The 17,365-nt window shown below is 42.7% G+C and overlaps 1 protein-coding gene across 2 annotated transcripts in view; it reads left to right on the top strand.

The window, feature by feature from the left end:
- Positions 1-17,365, top strand: part of NVL (nuclear VCP like) — a 340,971-nt gene that overhangs the window by 160,666 nt on the left and 162,940 nt on the right. For both annotated transcript variants that reach the window (XM_053712596.1, XM_053712597.1), the window contains one exon: positions 13,317-13,436. In XM_053712596.1, the coding sequence (XP_053568571.1) occupies positions 13,317-13,436 (120 nt within the window). The remainder of the gene's footprint in view (positions 1-13,316; positions 13,437-17,365) is intronic.

Here is a 17,365-nt window from a genome sequence, read left to right as displayed (position 1 = left end):
GTCAAGAAGAGAGTTTAGTGTAAGGAAATGGGATAGACGTGAGTATACTAGCTTTTCGAGGAGCTTTGAGGCAAGAGGGAGTAGGGAAGTAGGGCGGTAGTTGGATGGAGAGGTTGGATCGAGGGAAGGTTTTTTGAGGATAGGTGTGACCAGTGCATGTTTTAGAGATGAGGGAAATATACTAGTGCTGAGGGAGAGGTTAAAAATGTGTATGGGGGTGAGGGTAGAAAAGAGGGAGGGGAGTAGCTGTGTGGGGATGGGGTCGAGGGGACAGGTAGTGAGGTGGGAGGACAGTATAAGGGCAGAAACTTCATCCTCGTTAACAGAGGCAAAAGAGCTGCATTTTTGAATATTTGGGTTTTGGATGATTGTGAGCTTTTGAGGGGGTGGGAGATTGGTAGTATGTTGAGAGCTGATTTCACTTCTGATGGAGTCAATTTTGTTATTGAAGTGGCTGGCAAAATCTTGAGCTGAGAGAGAGGTTGTATGAGGAGGTGGGGGTGGGCGGAGAATAGTATTGAACGGGGAGAACAGACGTTTTGGGTTAGAGGAAAGAGTAGAGATGAGATTAGAGAAGTATTGTTGCTTATAGAGATTAAGGGCAGAATAGTAGGAGTTCAGGATGAACTTGTAGTGAAGAAAGTCAGCTGAACTCCGAGATTTCCTCCAGTGTCGCTCAGCAGTACTGGAACATCTGCGTAGGTACCATGTCAGAGGAGTTTGCCAGGGCTGATGTATATATATGTATTTTACATTAACAGTATCATACATATATATATATATATATATAATAGTAAAAAGTACATTATTTTCTATGTGAAGAACATAGGAATGTAAAATATATGCGTTTTGTGCATCGTATTTTGCAATTTTAGATTTAAATTTGGTCGGGTTAGCGAACATGAGAACGTAGTAATCTTAAGGCACATTATTTAAATATTACATATAAAATATTATTGAACATACTGTAAAGTGATATAGATATATTCTATGGATTATTTAGAATAGTTTACAGTATGTTTAATTTTTATTATTTTTTTATTTTATATGTAATATTTCATTGATGCACCTTAAGATTACTAAGTTTTCATGTGCGCTAACCCGACCACATTTAAATCTAAATCACATATTTCTCTTGTTAAGTGTATCCAGTCCACGGATCATCCATTACTTATGGGATATTCTCCTTCCCAACAGGAAGTTGCAAGAGGATCACCCACAGCAGAGCTGCTATATAGCTCCTCCCCTAACTGTCATATCCAGTCATTCTCTTGCAAGCCTCAACCAAGATGGAGGTCGTAAGAGGAGTGTGGTGTTTTATACTTAGTTTATTCTTCAATCAAAAGTTTGTTATTTTTAAATGGTGCCGGAGTGTACTGTTTATCTCAGGCAGTATTTAGAAGAAGAATCTGCCTGCGTTTTCTATAATCTTAGCAGAAGTAACTAAGATCCATGGCTGTTCTCACATTTTCTGAGGAGTGAGGTAACTTCAGAGAAGGAATGGCGTGCAGGTTTTCCTGCAATAAGGTATGTGCAGTTAATATTTTTCTAGGGATGGAATTTGCTAGAAAATGCTGCTGATACCAAACTAATGTAAGTAAAGCCTTAAATGCAGTGACAGCGACTGGTATCAGGCTTATTAATAGAGATGCATACTCTTATAAAAATGTAATATAAAACGTTTGCTGGCATGTTTAATCGTTTTTATATGTCTTTGGTGATAAAACTTATTGGGGCCTAGTTTTTTTCCACATGGCTGGCTTGAATTTGGCCTAGAAACAGTTTCCTTAGGCTTTCCACTGTTGTAATATGAGTGGGAGGGGCCTATTTTGCCGTTTTTTTGCAAGGCAAAAATTACAGACACAGACATCCAGCTTCTTCCTGCATGATCCAGGACATCTCTGGAGGGCTCAAAAGGCTTCAAAGTCGTTTTTGAGGGAGGTAAAAAGCCACAGTAGAGCTGTGGCAGTTGTTGTGACTGTTTGAAAAAAAACAAATAAAAAAAAAAAAAAACGTTTTTGTCTTTTATTATTTTTTGGGTATTAAGGGGTTAATCATCCATTTGCAAGTGGGTGCAATGCTCTGCTAACTTGTTACATACACTGTAAAAATTTCGTTAGTGTAACTGCCTTTTTTCACTGTTATTTCAAATTTTGACAAAATTTGTGTTTCTTAAAGGTGCAGTAACGTTTTTTATATTGCTTGTAAACTTGTTTAAAGTGTTTTCCAAGCTTGCTAGTCTCATTGCTAGTCTGTTTAAACATGTCTGACACAGAGGAAACTACTTGTTCATTATGTTTGAAAGCCATGGTGGAGCCCCATAGGAGAATGTGTACTAAATGTATTGATTTCACCTTAAACAGTAAAGATCTGTCTTTAACTATAAAAGAAATATCACCAGAAGATTCTGACGAGGGGGAAGTTATGCCGACTAACTCTCCCCACGTGTCAGACCCTTCGCCTCCCGCTCAGGGGATGCACGCTAATATGGCGCCAATTACATCAGGGACGCACATAGCGATTACCTTGCAGGACATGGCTGCAATCATGAATAATACCCTGTCAGAGGTATTATCCAGGTTCCCTTAATTAAGAGGCAAGCGCGATTGCTCTGGGGTTAGGAGAAATACAGAGCGCGCAGATGCTGTAAGGGCCATGTCTGATACTGCGTCACAATATGCAGATCATGAGGACGGAGAGCTTCAGTCTGTGGGTGACATCTCTGATTCGGGGAATCCTGATTCAGAGATTTCTAATTTTAAATTTAAGCTTGAGAACCTCCGTGTGTTGCTTGGGGAGGTATTAGCTGCTCTGAATGACTGTAACACAGTTGCAGTACCAGAGAAATTGTGTAGGCTGGATAAATGCTATGCGGTACCGTGTGTACTGATGTTTTTCCTATACCTAAAAGGCTTACAGAAATTATTAGCAAGGAGTGGGATAGACCGGGTGTGCCTTTTTCCCCACCTCCTATATTTAGAAAAATGTTTCCAATAGACGCCACTACACGGGACTTATGGCAGACGGTCCCTAAGGTGGAGGGAGCAGTTTCTATTTTAGCAAAGCGTACTACTATCCCGGTTGAGGACAGTTGTGCTTTTTTAGATTCAATGGATAAAAAATTGGAGGGTTACCTTAAGAAAATGTTTATTCAACAAGGTTTTATTTTACAGCCCCTTGCATGCATTGCGCCTGTCACGGCCGCGGCGGCATTCTGGTTTGAGGCCCTGGAAGAGGCCATCCATACAGCTCCATTGACTGAAATTATTGACAAGCTTAGAACACTTAAGCTAGCTAACTCATTTGTTTCTGATGCCATTGTTCATTTGACTAAACTAACGGCTAAAAATTCCGGATTCGCCATCCAAGCGCGTAGGGCGCTATGGCTTAAATCCTGGTCAGCTGACGTGACTTCGAAGTCTAAATTACTCAACATTCCTTTCAAGGGGCAGACCTTATTCGGGCCTGGTTTGAAGGAAATTATTGCTGACATTACTGGAGGTAAGGGTCACACCCTTCCTCAGGACAGGGCCAAAGCAAAGGCCAAACAGTCTAATTTTCGTGCCTTTTGAAATTTCAAGGCAGGTGCAGCATCAACTTCCTCCGCTTCAAAAGATGAGGGAACTTTTGCTCAATCTAAGCAGGCCTGGAAACCTAACCAGTCCTGGAACAAAGGCAAGCAGGCCAGAAACCCTGCTGCTGCCTCTAAGACAGCATGAAGGAACGGCCCCCTATCCGGCGACGGATCTAGTAGGGGGCAGACTTTCTCTCTTCGCCCAGGCGTGGGCAAGAGATGTTCAGGATCCCTGGGCGTTGGAGATCATATCTCAGGGATATCTTCTGGACTTCAAAGCTTCCCCTCCACAAGGGAGATTTCATCTTTCAAGGCTATCTGCAAATCAGATAAAGAAAGAGGCATTCCTACGCTGTGTGCAAGACCTCCTAGTTATGGGAGTGATCCATCCAGTTCCGCGGACGGAACAAGGACAGGGTTTTTATTCGAATCTGTTTGTGGTTCCCAAAAAAGAGGGAACCTTCAGACCAATTTTGGATCTAAAGATCTTAAACAAATTCCTCAGAGTTCCATCTTTCAAAATGGAAACTATTCGGACCATCCTACCCATGATCCAAGAAGGTCAGTACATGACCACAGTGGACTTAAAGGATGCCTACCTTCACATACCGATTCACAAAGATCATCATCGGTTTCTAAGGTTTGCCTTTCTAGACAGGCATTACCAATTTGTAGCTCTTCCCTTCGGGTTGGCTACAGCCCCGAGAATCTTTACAAAGGTTCTGGGCTCAATTCTGGCGGTTCTAAGACCACGAGGCATAGCGGTGGCTCCGTGTCTAGACGACATCCTGATACAGGCGTCAAGCTTTCAAGTTGCCAAGTCTCATACAGAGATAGTTCTGGCATTTCTGAGGTCGCACGGGTGGAAAGTGAACGAGGAAAAGAGTTCTCTATCCCCACTCACAAGAGTCTCCTTCTTAGGGACTCTTATAGATTCTGTAGAGATGAAAATTTACCTGACGGAGTCCAGGTTATCAAAACTTCTAAATGCTTGCCGTGTTCTTCACTCCATTCCGCGCCCTTCGGTAGCTCAGTGTATGGAGGTAATCGGCTTAATGGTAGCGGCAATGGACATAGTGCCATTTGCGCGCCTTCATCTCAGACCGCTGCAATTATGCATGCTGAGTCAGTGGAATGGGGATTACACAGATTTGTCCCCTCTGCTAAATCTGGATCAAGAGACCAGAGATTCTCTTCTCTGGTGGTTGTCTCGGGTACACCTGTCCAAGGGTATGACCTTTCGCAGGCCAGATTGGACAATTGTAACAACAGAATTCCCTGAAGGCACAGGGATCGTGGACTCAGGAGGAGAAACTCCTTCCAATAAATATTCTGGAGTTAAGAGCGATATTCAATGCTCTTCTGGCTTGGCCTCAGTTAGCAACACTGAGGTTCATCAGATTTCAGTCGGACAACATCACGACTGTGGCTTACATCAACCATCAAGGGGGAACCAGGAGTTCCCTAGCGATGTTAGAAGTCTCAAATATAATTCGCTGGGCAGAGTACCACTCTTGCCACCTGTCAGCAATCCATATCCCAGGCGTGGAGAACTGGGAGGCGGATTTTCTAAGTCGTCAGACTTTCCATCCAGGGGAGTGGGAATTCCATCCGGAGGTGTTTGCTCAGTTGATTCATCGTTGGGGCAAACCAGAGTTGGATCTCATGACGTCTCGCCAGAACGCCAAGCTTCCTTGTTACGGATCCAGGTCCAGGGACCCAGAAGCGGCGCTGATAGATGCTCTAGCAGCGCCTTGGTTCTTCAACCTGGCTTATGTGTTTCCACCGTTTCCTCTGCTCCCTCGACTGATTGCCAAAATCAAACAGGAGAGAGCATCGGTGATTCTGATAGCACCTGCGTGGCCACGCAGGACTTGGTATGCAGACCTAGTGGACATGTCATCCTTTCCACCATGGACTCTGCCTCTAAGACAGGACCTTCTGATACAAGGTCCTTTCAATCATCCAAATCTAATTTGTCTGAGACTGACTGCATGGAGATTGAACGCTTGATTCTATCAAAGCGTGGCTTCTCCGAGTCAGTCATTGATACTTTAATACAGGCACGAAAGCCTGTTACCAGGAAAATCTACCACAAGATATGGAGTAAATATCTTTATTGGTGTGAATCCAAGAATTACTCATGGAGTAAGGTTAGGATTCCTAGAATATTGTCTTTTCTCCAAGAGGGCTTGGACAAAGGATTATCAGCTAGTTCCTTAAAGGGACAGATTTCTGCTCTGTCTATTCTTTTTCACAAGCGTCTGGCAGAGGTTCCAGACGTCCAGGCATTTTGCCAGGCTTTGGTTAGAATTAAGCCTGTGTTTAAACCTGTTGCTCCCCCGTGGAGCTTAAACTTGGTTCTTAAAGTTCTTCAAGGAGTTCCGTTGGAACCCCTTCATTCCATTGATATTAAACTTTTATCTTGGAAAGTTCTGTTTTTGATGGCTATTTCCTCGGCTCGGAGAGTCTCTGAGCTATCTGCCTTACAATGTGATTCTCCTTATCTGATTTTTCATGCAGATAAGGTAGTCCTGCGTACCAAACCTGGGTTTTTATCTAAGGTGGTTTCTAACAAGAATATCAATCAAGAGATTGTTGTTCCATCATTGTATCCTAATCCTTCTTCAAAGAAGGAACGTCTTTTACATAATCTGGACGTAGTCCGTGCCTTGAAGTTTTACTTACAAGCTACTAAAGATTTTCGTCAAACATCTACCCTGTTTGTCGTTTACTCTGGACAGAGGAGAGGTCAAAAAGCTTCGGCAACCTCTCTTTCTCCAACATAGGTGTGTCCGGTCCACGGCGTCATCCTTACTTGTGGGATATTCTCTTCCCCAACAGGAAATGGCAAAGAGCCCAGCAAAGCTGGTCACATGATCCCTCCTAGGCTCCGCCTACCCCAGTCATTCTCTTTGCCGTTGTACAGGCAACATCTCCACGGAGATGGCTTAGAGTTTTTTAGTGTTTAACATATTTAGCCTTGAGGAATCATTTAATCTGGGTATTTTTGTAAAATAATATCGGCAGGCACTGTTTTAGACAACTTATTCTCTAGGGGATTTCCCTAATCATAGGCAGAGCCTCATTTTCGCGCCGGTATTGCGCACTTGTTTTTGAGAAGCATGACATGCAGTCGCATGTGTGAAGAGCTCTGATACATAGAAAAGACTTTCTGAAGGCGTCATTTGGTATCGTATTCCCCTTTGGGCTTGGTTGGGTCTCAGCAAAGCAGATACCAGGGACTGTAAAGGGGTTAAAGATAAAAACGGCTCCGGTTCCGTTATTTTAAGGGTTAAAGCTTCCAAATTTGGTGTGCAATACTTTTAAGGCTTTAAGACACTGTGGTGAAATTTTGGTGAATTTTGAACAATTCCTTCATACTTTTTCGCAATTGCAGTAATAAAGTGTGTTCAGTTTAAAATTTAAAGTGACAGTAACGGTTTTATTTTAAAACGTTTTTTGTACTTTGTTATCAAGTTTATGCCTGTTTAACATGTCTGAACTACCAGATAGACTGTGTTCTGAATGTGGGGAAGCCAAGGTTCCTTCTCATTTAAATAGATGTGATTTATGTGACACTGAAAATGATGCCCAAGATGATTCCTCAAGTGAGGGGAGTAAGCATGGTACTGCATCATTCCCTCCTTCGTCTACACCAGTCTTGCCCACTCAGGAGGCCCCTAGTACATCTAGCGCGCCAATACTCCTTACTATGCAACAATTAACGGCTGTAATGGATAATTCTATCAAAAACATTTTAGCCAAAATGCCCACTTATCAGCGCAAGCGCGACTGCTCTGTTTTAGATACTGAAGAGCATGGGGACGCTGATGATAATGGTTCTGAAGGGCCCCTACACCAGTCTGAGGGGGCCAGGGAGGTTTTGTCTGAGGGAGAAATTTCAGATTCAGGGAAAATTTCTCAACAAGCTGAACCCGATGTGATTACATTTAAATTTAAGTTGGAACATCTCCGCGCTCTGCTTAAGGAGGTATTATCCACTCTGGATGATTGTGAGAATTTGATCATCCCAGAGAAACTATGTAAAATGGACAAGTTCCTAGAGGTCCCGGGGCTCCCAGAAGCTTTTCCTATACCCAAGCGGGTGGCGGACATTGTAAATAAAGAATGGGAAAGGCCCGGTATACCTTTCGTCCCTCCCCCCATATTTAGAAAATTGTTTCCTATGGTCGACCCCAGAAAGGACTTATGGCAGACAGTCCCCAAGGTCGAGGGAGCGGTTTCTACTTTAAACAAACGCACCACTATACCTATAGAAGATAGTTGTGCTTTCAAAGATCCTATGGATAAAAAATTAGAAGGTTTGCTTAAAAAGATGTTTGTTCAGCAAGGTTACCTTCTACAACCAATTTCATGCATTGTCCCTGTCACTACAGCCGCGTGTTTCTGGTTCGATGAGCTAGTAAAGGCGATCGATAGTGATTCTCCTCCTTATGAGGAGATTATGGACAGAATCCGTGCTCTCAAATTGGCCAATTCTTTCACCCTAGACGCCACTTTGCAATTGGCTAGGTTAGCGGCGAAAAATTCTGGGTTTGCTATTGTGGCGCGCAGAGCGCTTTGGTTGAAATCTTGGTCAGCGGATGCGTCTTCCAAGAACAAACTACTTAACATTCCTTTCAAGGGGAAAACGCTGTTTGGCCCTGACTTGAAAGAGATTATCTCTGATATCACTGGGGGTAAGGGCCACGCCCTTCCTCAGGATAGGTCTTTCAAGGCCAAAAATAAACCTAATTTTCGTCCCTTTCGTAGAAACGGACCAGCCCCAAGTGCTACGTCCTCTAAGCAAGAGGGTAATACTTCTCAAGCCAAGCCAGCCTGGAGACCAATGCAAGGCTGGAACAAGGGAAAGCAGGCCAAGAAACCTGCCACTGCTACCAAGACAGCATGAAATGTTGGCCCCCGATCCGGGACCGGATCTGGTGGGGGGCAGACTCTCTCTCTTTGCTCAGGCTTGGGCAAGAGATGTTCTGGATCCTTGGACACTAGAAATAGTCTCCCAAGGTTATCTTCTGGAATTCAAGGGGCTTCCCCCAAGGGGGAGGTTCCACAGGTCTCAATTGTCTTCAGACCATATAAAGAGACAGGCATTCTTACATTGTGTAGAAGACCTGTTAAAAATGGGAGTGATTCATCCTGTTCCATTAGGAGAACAAGGGATGGGGTTCTACTCCAATCTGTTCATAGTTCCCAAAAAAGAGGGAACGTTCAGACCAATCTTAGATCTCAAGATCTTAAACAAGTTTCTCAAGGTTCCATCGTTCAAAATGGAAACCATTCGAACAATTCTTCCTTCCATCCAGGAAGGTCAATTCATGACCACGGTGGATTTAAAGGATGCGTATCTACATATTCCTATCCACAAGGAACATCATCGGTTCCTAAGGTTCGCATTCCTGGACAAGCATTACCAGTTCGTGGCGCTTCCTTTCGGATTAGCCACTGCTCCAAGGATTTTCACAAAGGTACTAGGGTCCCTTCTAGCGGTACTAAGACCAAGGGGCATTGCAGTAGTTCCTTACTTGGACGACATTCTGATTCAAGCGTCGTCCCTTCCTCAAGCAAAGGCTCACACGGACATAGTCCTGGCCTTTCTCAGATCTCACGGATGGAAAGTGAACGTGGAAAAGAGTTCTCTATCTCCGTCGACAAGGGTTCCCTTCTTGGGAACAATAATAGACTCCTTAGAAATGAGGATTTTTCTGACAGAGGCCAGAAAAACAAAACTTCTAAACTCTTGTCAAACACTTCATTCCGTTCCTCTTCCTTCCATAGCGCAGTGCATGGAAGTAATAGGTTTGATGGTAGCGGCAATGGACATAGTTCCTTTTGCGCGCATTCATCTAAGACCATTACAACTGTGCATGCTCAGTCAGTGGAATGGGGACTATACAGACTTGTCTCCGAAGATACAAGTAAATCAGAGGACCAGAGACTCACTCCGTTGGTGGCTTTCCCTGGACAACCTGTCACAAGGGATGACCTTCCGCAGACCAGAGTGGGTCATTGTCACGACCGACGCCAGTCTGATGGGCTGGGGCGCGGTCTGGGGACCCCTGAAAGCTCAGGGTCTTTGGTCTCGGGAAGAATCTCTTCTACCGATAAATATTCTGGAACTGAGAGCGATATTCAATGCTCTCAAGGCTTGGCCTCAGCTAGCAAAGGCCAAGTTCATACGGTTTCAATCAGACAACATGACGACTGTTGCGTACATCAACCATCAGGGGGGAACAAGGAGTTCCCTGGCGATGGAAGAAGTGACCAAAATCATTCAATGGGCGGAGACTCACTCCTGCCACCTATCTGCAATCCACATCCCAGGAGTGGAAAATTGGGAAGCGGATTTTCTGAGTCGTCAGACATTACATCCGGGGGAGTGGGAACTCCATCCGGAAATCTTTGCCCAAATTACTCAACTGTGGGGCATTCCAGACATGGATCTGATGGCCTCTCGTCAGAACTTCAAGGTTCCTTGCTACGGGTCCAGATCCAGGGATCCCAAGGCGACTCTAGTAGATGCACTAGTAGCACCTTGGACCTTCAAACTAGCTTATGTATTCCCGCCGTTTCCTCTCATCCCCAGGCTGGTAGCCAGGATCAATCAAGAGAGGGCGTCGGTGATCTTGATAGCTCCTGCGTGGCCACGCAGGACTTGGTATGCAGATCTGGTGAATATGTCATCGGCTCCACCATGGAAGCTACCTTTGAGACGAGACCTTCTTGTTCAAGGTCCGTTCGAACATCCGAATCTGATCTCACTCCAGCTGACTGCTTGGAGATTGAACGCTTGATCTTATCAAAACGAGGGTTCTCAGATTCTGTTATTGATACTCTTGTTCAGGCCAGAAAGCCTGTAACTAGAAAAATTTACCACAAAATATGGAAAAAATATATCTGTTGGTGTGAATCTAAAGGATTCCCTTGGGACAAGGTAAAGATTCCTAAGATTCTATCCTTTCTTCAAGAAGGATTGGAGAAAGGATTATCTGCAAGTTCCTTGAAGGGACAGATTTCTGCCTTGTCTGTGTTACTTCACAAAAAGCTGGCAGCTGTGCCAGATGTTCAAGCCTTTGTTCAGGCTCTGGTTAGAATCAAGCCTGTTTACAAACCTTTGACTCCTCCTTGGAGTCTCAACTTAGTTCTTTCAGTTCTTCAGGGGGTTCCGTTTGAACCCTTACATTCCGTTGATATTAAGTTATTATCTTGGAAAGTTTTGTTTTTGGTTGCAATTTCTTCTGCTAGAAGAGTTTCAGAATTATCTGCTCTGCAGTGTTCTCCTCCTTATCTGGTGTTCCATGCAGATAAGGTGGTTTTACGTACTAAACCTGGTTTTCTTCCAAAAGTTGTTTCTAACAAAAACATTAACCAGGAGATAGTCGTACCTTCTTTGTGTCCGAAACCAGTTTCGAAGAAGGAACGTTTGTTGCACAATTTGGATGTTGTTCGCGCTCTAAAATTCTATTTAGATGCTACAAAGGATTTTAGACAAACATCTTCCTTGTTTGTTGTTTATTCTGGTAAAAGGAGAGGTCAAAAAGCAACTTCTACCTCTCTCTCTTTTTGGATTAAAAGCATCATCAGATTGGCTTATGTGACTGCCGGACGGCAGCCTCCTGAAAGAATCACAGCTCATTCCACTAGGGCTGTGGCTTCCACATGGGCCTTCAAGAACGAGGCTTCTGTTGATCAGATATGTAGGGCAGCGACTTGGTCTTCACTGCACACTTTTACCAAATTTTACAAGTTTGATACTTTTGCTTCTTCTGAGGCTATTTTTGGGAGAAAGGTTTTGCAAGCCGTGGTGCCTTCCATTTAGGTGACCTGATTTGCTCCCTCCCTTCATCCGTGTCCTAAAGCTTTGGTATTGGTTCCCACAAGTAAGGATGACGCCGTGGACCGGACACACCTATGTTGGAGAAAACAGAATTTATGTTTACCTGATAAATTACTTTCTCCAACGGTGTGTCCGGTCCACGGCCCGCCCTGGTTTTTTAATCAGGTCTGATAATTTATTTTCTTTAACTACAGTCACCACGGTATCATATGGTTTCTCCTATGCAAATATTCCTCCTTAACGTCGGTCGAATGACTGGGGTAGGCGGAGCCTAGGAGGGATCATGTGACCAGCTTTGCTGGGCTCTTTGCCATTTCCTGTTGGGGAAGAGAATATCCCACAAGTAAGGATGACGCCGTGGACCGGACACACCGTTGGAGAAAGTAATTTATCAGGTAAACATAAATTCTGTTTTCCTTTTGGCTTCGGAGCATAATACGCCTAGCCTATGAGACTGCTGGACAGCAGCCCCCTGAAAGGATTACAGCTCATTCTACTAGAGCTTCACACTTTTTCCAAATTTTACAAATTTGATACTTTTGCTTCTTCGGAGGCTGTTTTTGGGAGAAAGGTTCTTCAGGCAGTGGTTCCTTCCGCTTAATCCTGCCTTGTCCCTCCCATCATCCGTGTACTTTAGCTTTGGTATTGGTATCCCATAAGTAATGGATGATCCGTGGACTGGATACACTTAACAAGAGAAAACATAATTTATGCTTACCTGATAAATTTATTTCTCTTGTAGTGTATCCAGTCCACGGCCCGCCCTGTCCTTTTAAGGCAGGTCTAAATTTTAATTAAACTACAGTCACCACTGCACCCTATGGTTTCTCCTTTCTCTGTTTGTTTTCGGTCGAATGACTGGATATGACAGTTAGGGGAGGAGCTATATAGCAGCTCTGCTGTGGGTGATCCTCTTGCAACTTCCTGTTGGGAAGGAGAATATCCCATAAGTAATGGATGATCCGTGGACTGGATACACTACAAGAGAAATAAATTTATCAGGTAAGCATAAATTATGTTTTTACATTCCTATGTTCCTCACATAGAAAATAATTTACTTTTTATTATTAAATATTTATTTCTATATATATCTGATACTGTTCATATAAAATTGCATATCTTTACCTATATATCTATAGGAATATATATATATATATATATATATATATATATATATATATATATATATATATATATATATATATATATATTCCTATAGATATATAGGTATAGATATGCAGTATCAGGTATATATAGAAATATTGTATATATATTATACAAGTAAAAGAACATTTTCCTGTAAGAGAAGAACATTTGAATGTGATTAAGAATAAAAAGGACATATTCTGCTATTTGAAGTATATTGGAGTGTGAAATATTAATATTTCCTGTTGAGTTTATCACTCTTGAAGATACACGGTCCGTGTTTGGTTTGTTTTTTCGTGCTCTATTGACTTCTATGGGAAAAGAAGTTAATGCAGTTGTGATAATTTTGCGCACTTTGGGTTTAAACTTGTGCACAAACGTTTAACTTGCAACATGTAATATGAGTGCAAGCCTCCGTCTAGTGGAGTTGACGCGCTTCAGGCATTTTTGTTTTACAGTAAACTAAATAAGTTGATTAAGTTTTAGTTTCCGTTAAAGCCTTGTGAGTTTCTTTATCAGCTGTTTGCTGATGACACCCAAATCTGTCTCTGCACCTGACATACTGCTCTGTGACTATGTGTTCTTGGCACTCCTTGGGGTGTTACATCTGTAGAAGGGCTTTCTTTATCATCTGTGCTAATGCTTCCTTTCAATTATTAGTCTACTTCAAAATTTGAGAGAAGATTTATACAAAGTCAGAAATCCTTAGAGTAACCTAATCGTTTCATTATTTTTCAGTATGTCGGGGAGAGTGAAAGAGCTGTGCGGCAGGTCTTTCAAAGAGCATCTAACTCCTCCCCTTGCGTGATCTTCTTTGATGAGCTTGATGCTTTGTGTCCACGTAGATCTGGTCATGAGGTGAGTCTTCTGTGTATGCATGTCATTATATTGTGCTTGATTTCTAGATTGTACCACCGTATGTTTCTGGTTTTAATTAAAATACTTCTAGTGTTAAAGCAGATGAGGTTTGGCAATACCATTATTAAAGGGACAGTCAAGTCCAAAAAAAACTTTCATGTTTCAAATAGGGCATGCAATTTTAAACAACTTTCCAATTTATTTTTATCACCAATTTTGCTTTGTTCTTTTGTTATTCTTAGTTGAAAGCTAGACCTAGCAAGGCTCATGATAATTTCTAAGCCCTTGAAGGCCGCCTCTAATCACAAGCTTTTGTATTTGCTTTTCACAGCAGGGGAGAGCTAGTCCAGGTAATCCCTATAGATAACATTGTGAGCATGCCCGTGAATTGTGGCAGACACTGCACTTATTGGCTAAAATGAAAGTCAAAAGATAATAAATAAAATGTCATGTGATCAGGGGGCTGTCAGAAGAGGTTTAGATACAAGTTAATCACAGAGGTAAAAAGTGTATTATTATAACTGTGTTGGTTATGCAAAACTGGGGAATGGGTAATAAAGGGATTATCTATCTTTTAAAACAACAAAAATTCTGGTGTTGACTGTCCCTTTAAATAAGGAAAAAAAATAAAATGAGGAGATAGATTATTTTTAGTTGTTGTTTCTCTTGTTAAGTGTATCCAGTCCACGGATCATCCATTACTTGTGGGATATTCTCCTTCCCAACAGGAAGTTGCAAGAGGATCACCCACAGCAGAGCTGCTATATAGCTCCTCCCCTCACTGCCATACCCAGTCATTCTCTTGCAACTCTCAACAAAGATGGACGTAGTAAGAGGAGAGTGGTGTATTATAGTTAGTTTTTTAACTTCAATCAAAAGTTTGTTATTTTTAAATGGTACCGGAGTGTACTGTTTCATCTCAGGCAGCATTAGAAGAAGAATCTGCCTGTGATTTCTATGATCTTAGCAGAAGAAACTAAGATCCTTTGCTGTTCTCACATATTCTGAGGTGTGAGGTAACTTCAGAGGGGGAATAGCGTGCAGGTTTTCCTGTAATAAGGTACGTGCAGTTAACATATTTCTAGGGATGGAATTTGCTAGAAAAATGCTGCTGATACCGGATTAATGTAAGTTAAGCCTTAAATGCAGTGATAGTGACTGGTATCAGGCTTATTAACAGAGATACATACTCTTATAAAAGTGTAATATAAAACATTTGCTATCATGTTAATCGTTTTTATATATGTTTGGTGACAAAACTTATTGGGGCCTAGTTTTTTTTTCTCCATATGGCTGGCTTGATTTTTGCCTAGTAACAGGCTTTCCACTGTTGCAATATGAGTGGGAAGGGCCTATTTTAGTGCTTTTCTGTGCAGATAAAAATACTGACAGAGACATTCAGCTTCCCTCTGCATGATACAGGACATCTCTGAAGGGCTCAAAAGGCTTCAAAGTCGTGTTTGAGGAGGGTAACAATCACAGTAGACTGTGGCAGTTGTGAATCTGTTTAAAAAACGTTTGTCATTTATTATTCTGTTTTTGTTATTAAGGGGTTAATCATCCATTTGCAAGTGGGTGCAATGCTCTGCTGACTTGTTACATACACTGTAAAAATTTTGTTAGTGTAACTGCCTTTTTTCACTGTTATTTCAAGTTTTGTCAAAATTTGTTTCTCTTAAAGGCACAGTAACGTTTTTTATATTGCTTGTTAACTTGCTTTAAAGTGTTTTCCAAGCTTGCTAGTCTCATTGCTAGTCTGTACAAACATGTCTGAAACAGAGGATACTTGTTCATTATGTTTAAAAGCCATGGTGGAGCCCCATAGGAGAATGTGTACTAAATGTATTGATTTCACCTTAAACAGTAAAGATCAGTCTTTATCTATAAAAGAATTGTCACCAGAGGGGTCTGTCGAGGGGGAAGTTATGCCGACTAACTCTCCCCACGTGTCGGATCCTTCGTCTCCCGCTCAAGGGCGCCAAGTACATCAGGGACGCCCATAGCGATTACTTTGCAGGACATGGCTGCAATCATGAATAATACCCTGTCAGAGGTATTATCCAGATTGCCTGAATTGAGGGGCAAGCGCGATAGCTCTGGGGTTAGACGAGATACAGAGCGCGTAGATGCTGTAAGAGCCATGTCTGATACTGCGTCACAATATGCAGAACCTGAGGACGGAGAGCTTCAGTCTGTGGGTGACGTCTCTGAATCAGGGAGACCTGATTCAGAGATTTCTAATTTTAAATTTAAGCTTGAGAACCTCCGTGTATTGCTTGGGGAGGTATTAGCTGCTCTGAATGACTGTGACACAATTGCAGTGCCAGAGAAATTGTGTAGGCTGGATAAACACTATGCAGTGCCGGTGAGTACTGATGTTTTTCCAATACCTAAAAGGCTTACAGAAATTATTAGTAAGGAGTGGGATAGGCCCGGTGTGCCCTTTTCCCCACCTCCTATATTTAGAAAAATGTTTCCAATAGATGCCACTACACGGGACTTATGGCAGACTGTCCCTAAGGTGGAGGGAGCAGTTTCTACTTTAGCAAAGCGTACCACTATCCCGGGTTAAGGACAGTTGTGCTTTTTCAGATCCAATGGATAAAAAATTAGAGGGTTACCTTAAGAAAATGTTTATTCAACAAGGTTTTATTTTACAGCCCCTTGCATGCATTGCGCCTGTCACTGCTGCGGCGGCATTCTGGTTTGAGGCCCTGGAAGAGGCCATCCATACAGCTCCATTGACTGAAATTGTTGACAAGCTTAGAACTCTTAAGCTAGCTAACTCATTTGTTTCTGATGCCATTGTTCATTTGACTAAACTAACGGCTAAGAATTCCGGATTCCCCATCCAGGCGCGTAGGGCGCTATGGCTCAAATCCTGGTCAGCTGATGTGACTTCAAAGTCTAAATTACTCAACATTCCTTTCAAGGGGCAGACCTTATTTGGGCCTGGTTTGAAAGAAATTATTGCTGACATTACTGGAGGTAAGGGTCATACCCTTCCTCAGGACAGGGCCAAATCAAAGGCCAAACAGTCTAATTTTTGTGCCTTTCGAAATTTCAAGGCAGGTGCAGCATCAACTTCCTCTGCTTCAAAACAAGAGGGAACTTTTGCTCAATCCAAGCAGGCCTGGAAACCTAACCAGTCCTGGAACAAGGGCAAGCAGGCCAGAAACCCTGCTGCTGCCTCTAAGACAGCATGAAGGAGCGGCCCCCTATCCGACAACGGATCTAGTAGGGGGCATACTCTCTCTCTTCGCCCAGGCGTGGGCAAGAGATGTTCAGGATCCCTGGGCAATTGCATTGGAGATCATATCTCAGGGATATCTTCTGGACTTCAAAGCTTCTCCTCCACAAGGGAGATTTCACCTTTCAAGATTATCTGCAAACCAGATAAAGAAAGAGGCATTCCTAAGCTGCGTACAAGATCTCCTTGTAATGGGAGTGATCCATCCAGTTCCCCGGACGGAACAAGGACAGGGGTTTTATTCAAATCTGTTTGTGGTTCCCAAAAAAGAGGGAACCTTCAGACCAATTTTGGATTTAAAGATCCTAAACAAAAAAAACATTTTACCCATGATCCAAGAGGGTCAGTACATGACCACAGTGGACTTAAAGGATGCCTACCTTCACATTCCGATTCACAAGAATCATCATCAGTTCCTGAGGTTTGCCTTTCTAGACAGGCATTACCAATTTGTAGCTCTTCCATTCGGGTTGGCTACAGCCCCAAGAATTTTTACAAAGGTTCTGGGCTCACTTCTGGCGGTCCTAAGACCGCGAGGCATAGCGGTGGCTCCTTACCTGGACAATATCCTGATACAGGCGTCAAGCTTTCAAATTGCCAAATCTCATACAGAGATTGTTCTGGCATTCCTGAGGTCGCATGGGTGGAAAGTGAACGAAGAAAAGAGTTCTCTACCTCC

The sequence above is a fragment of the Bombina bombina genome, chromosome 4 (genome assembly GCF_027579735.1).
Source record: "Bombina bombina isolate aBomBom1 chromosome 4, aBomBom1.pri, whole genome shotgun sequence".
NCBI lineage: Eukaryota > Metazoa > Chordata > Amphibia > Anura > Bombinatoridae > Bombina > Bombina bombina.
The sequence above is the reverse complement of the archived record's forward strand: the minus strand, read 5'-3'. Positions and strand labels throughout refer to the sequence as shown.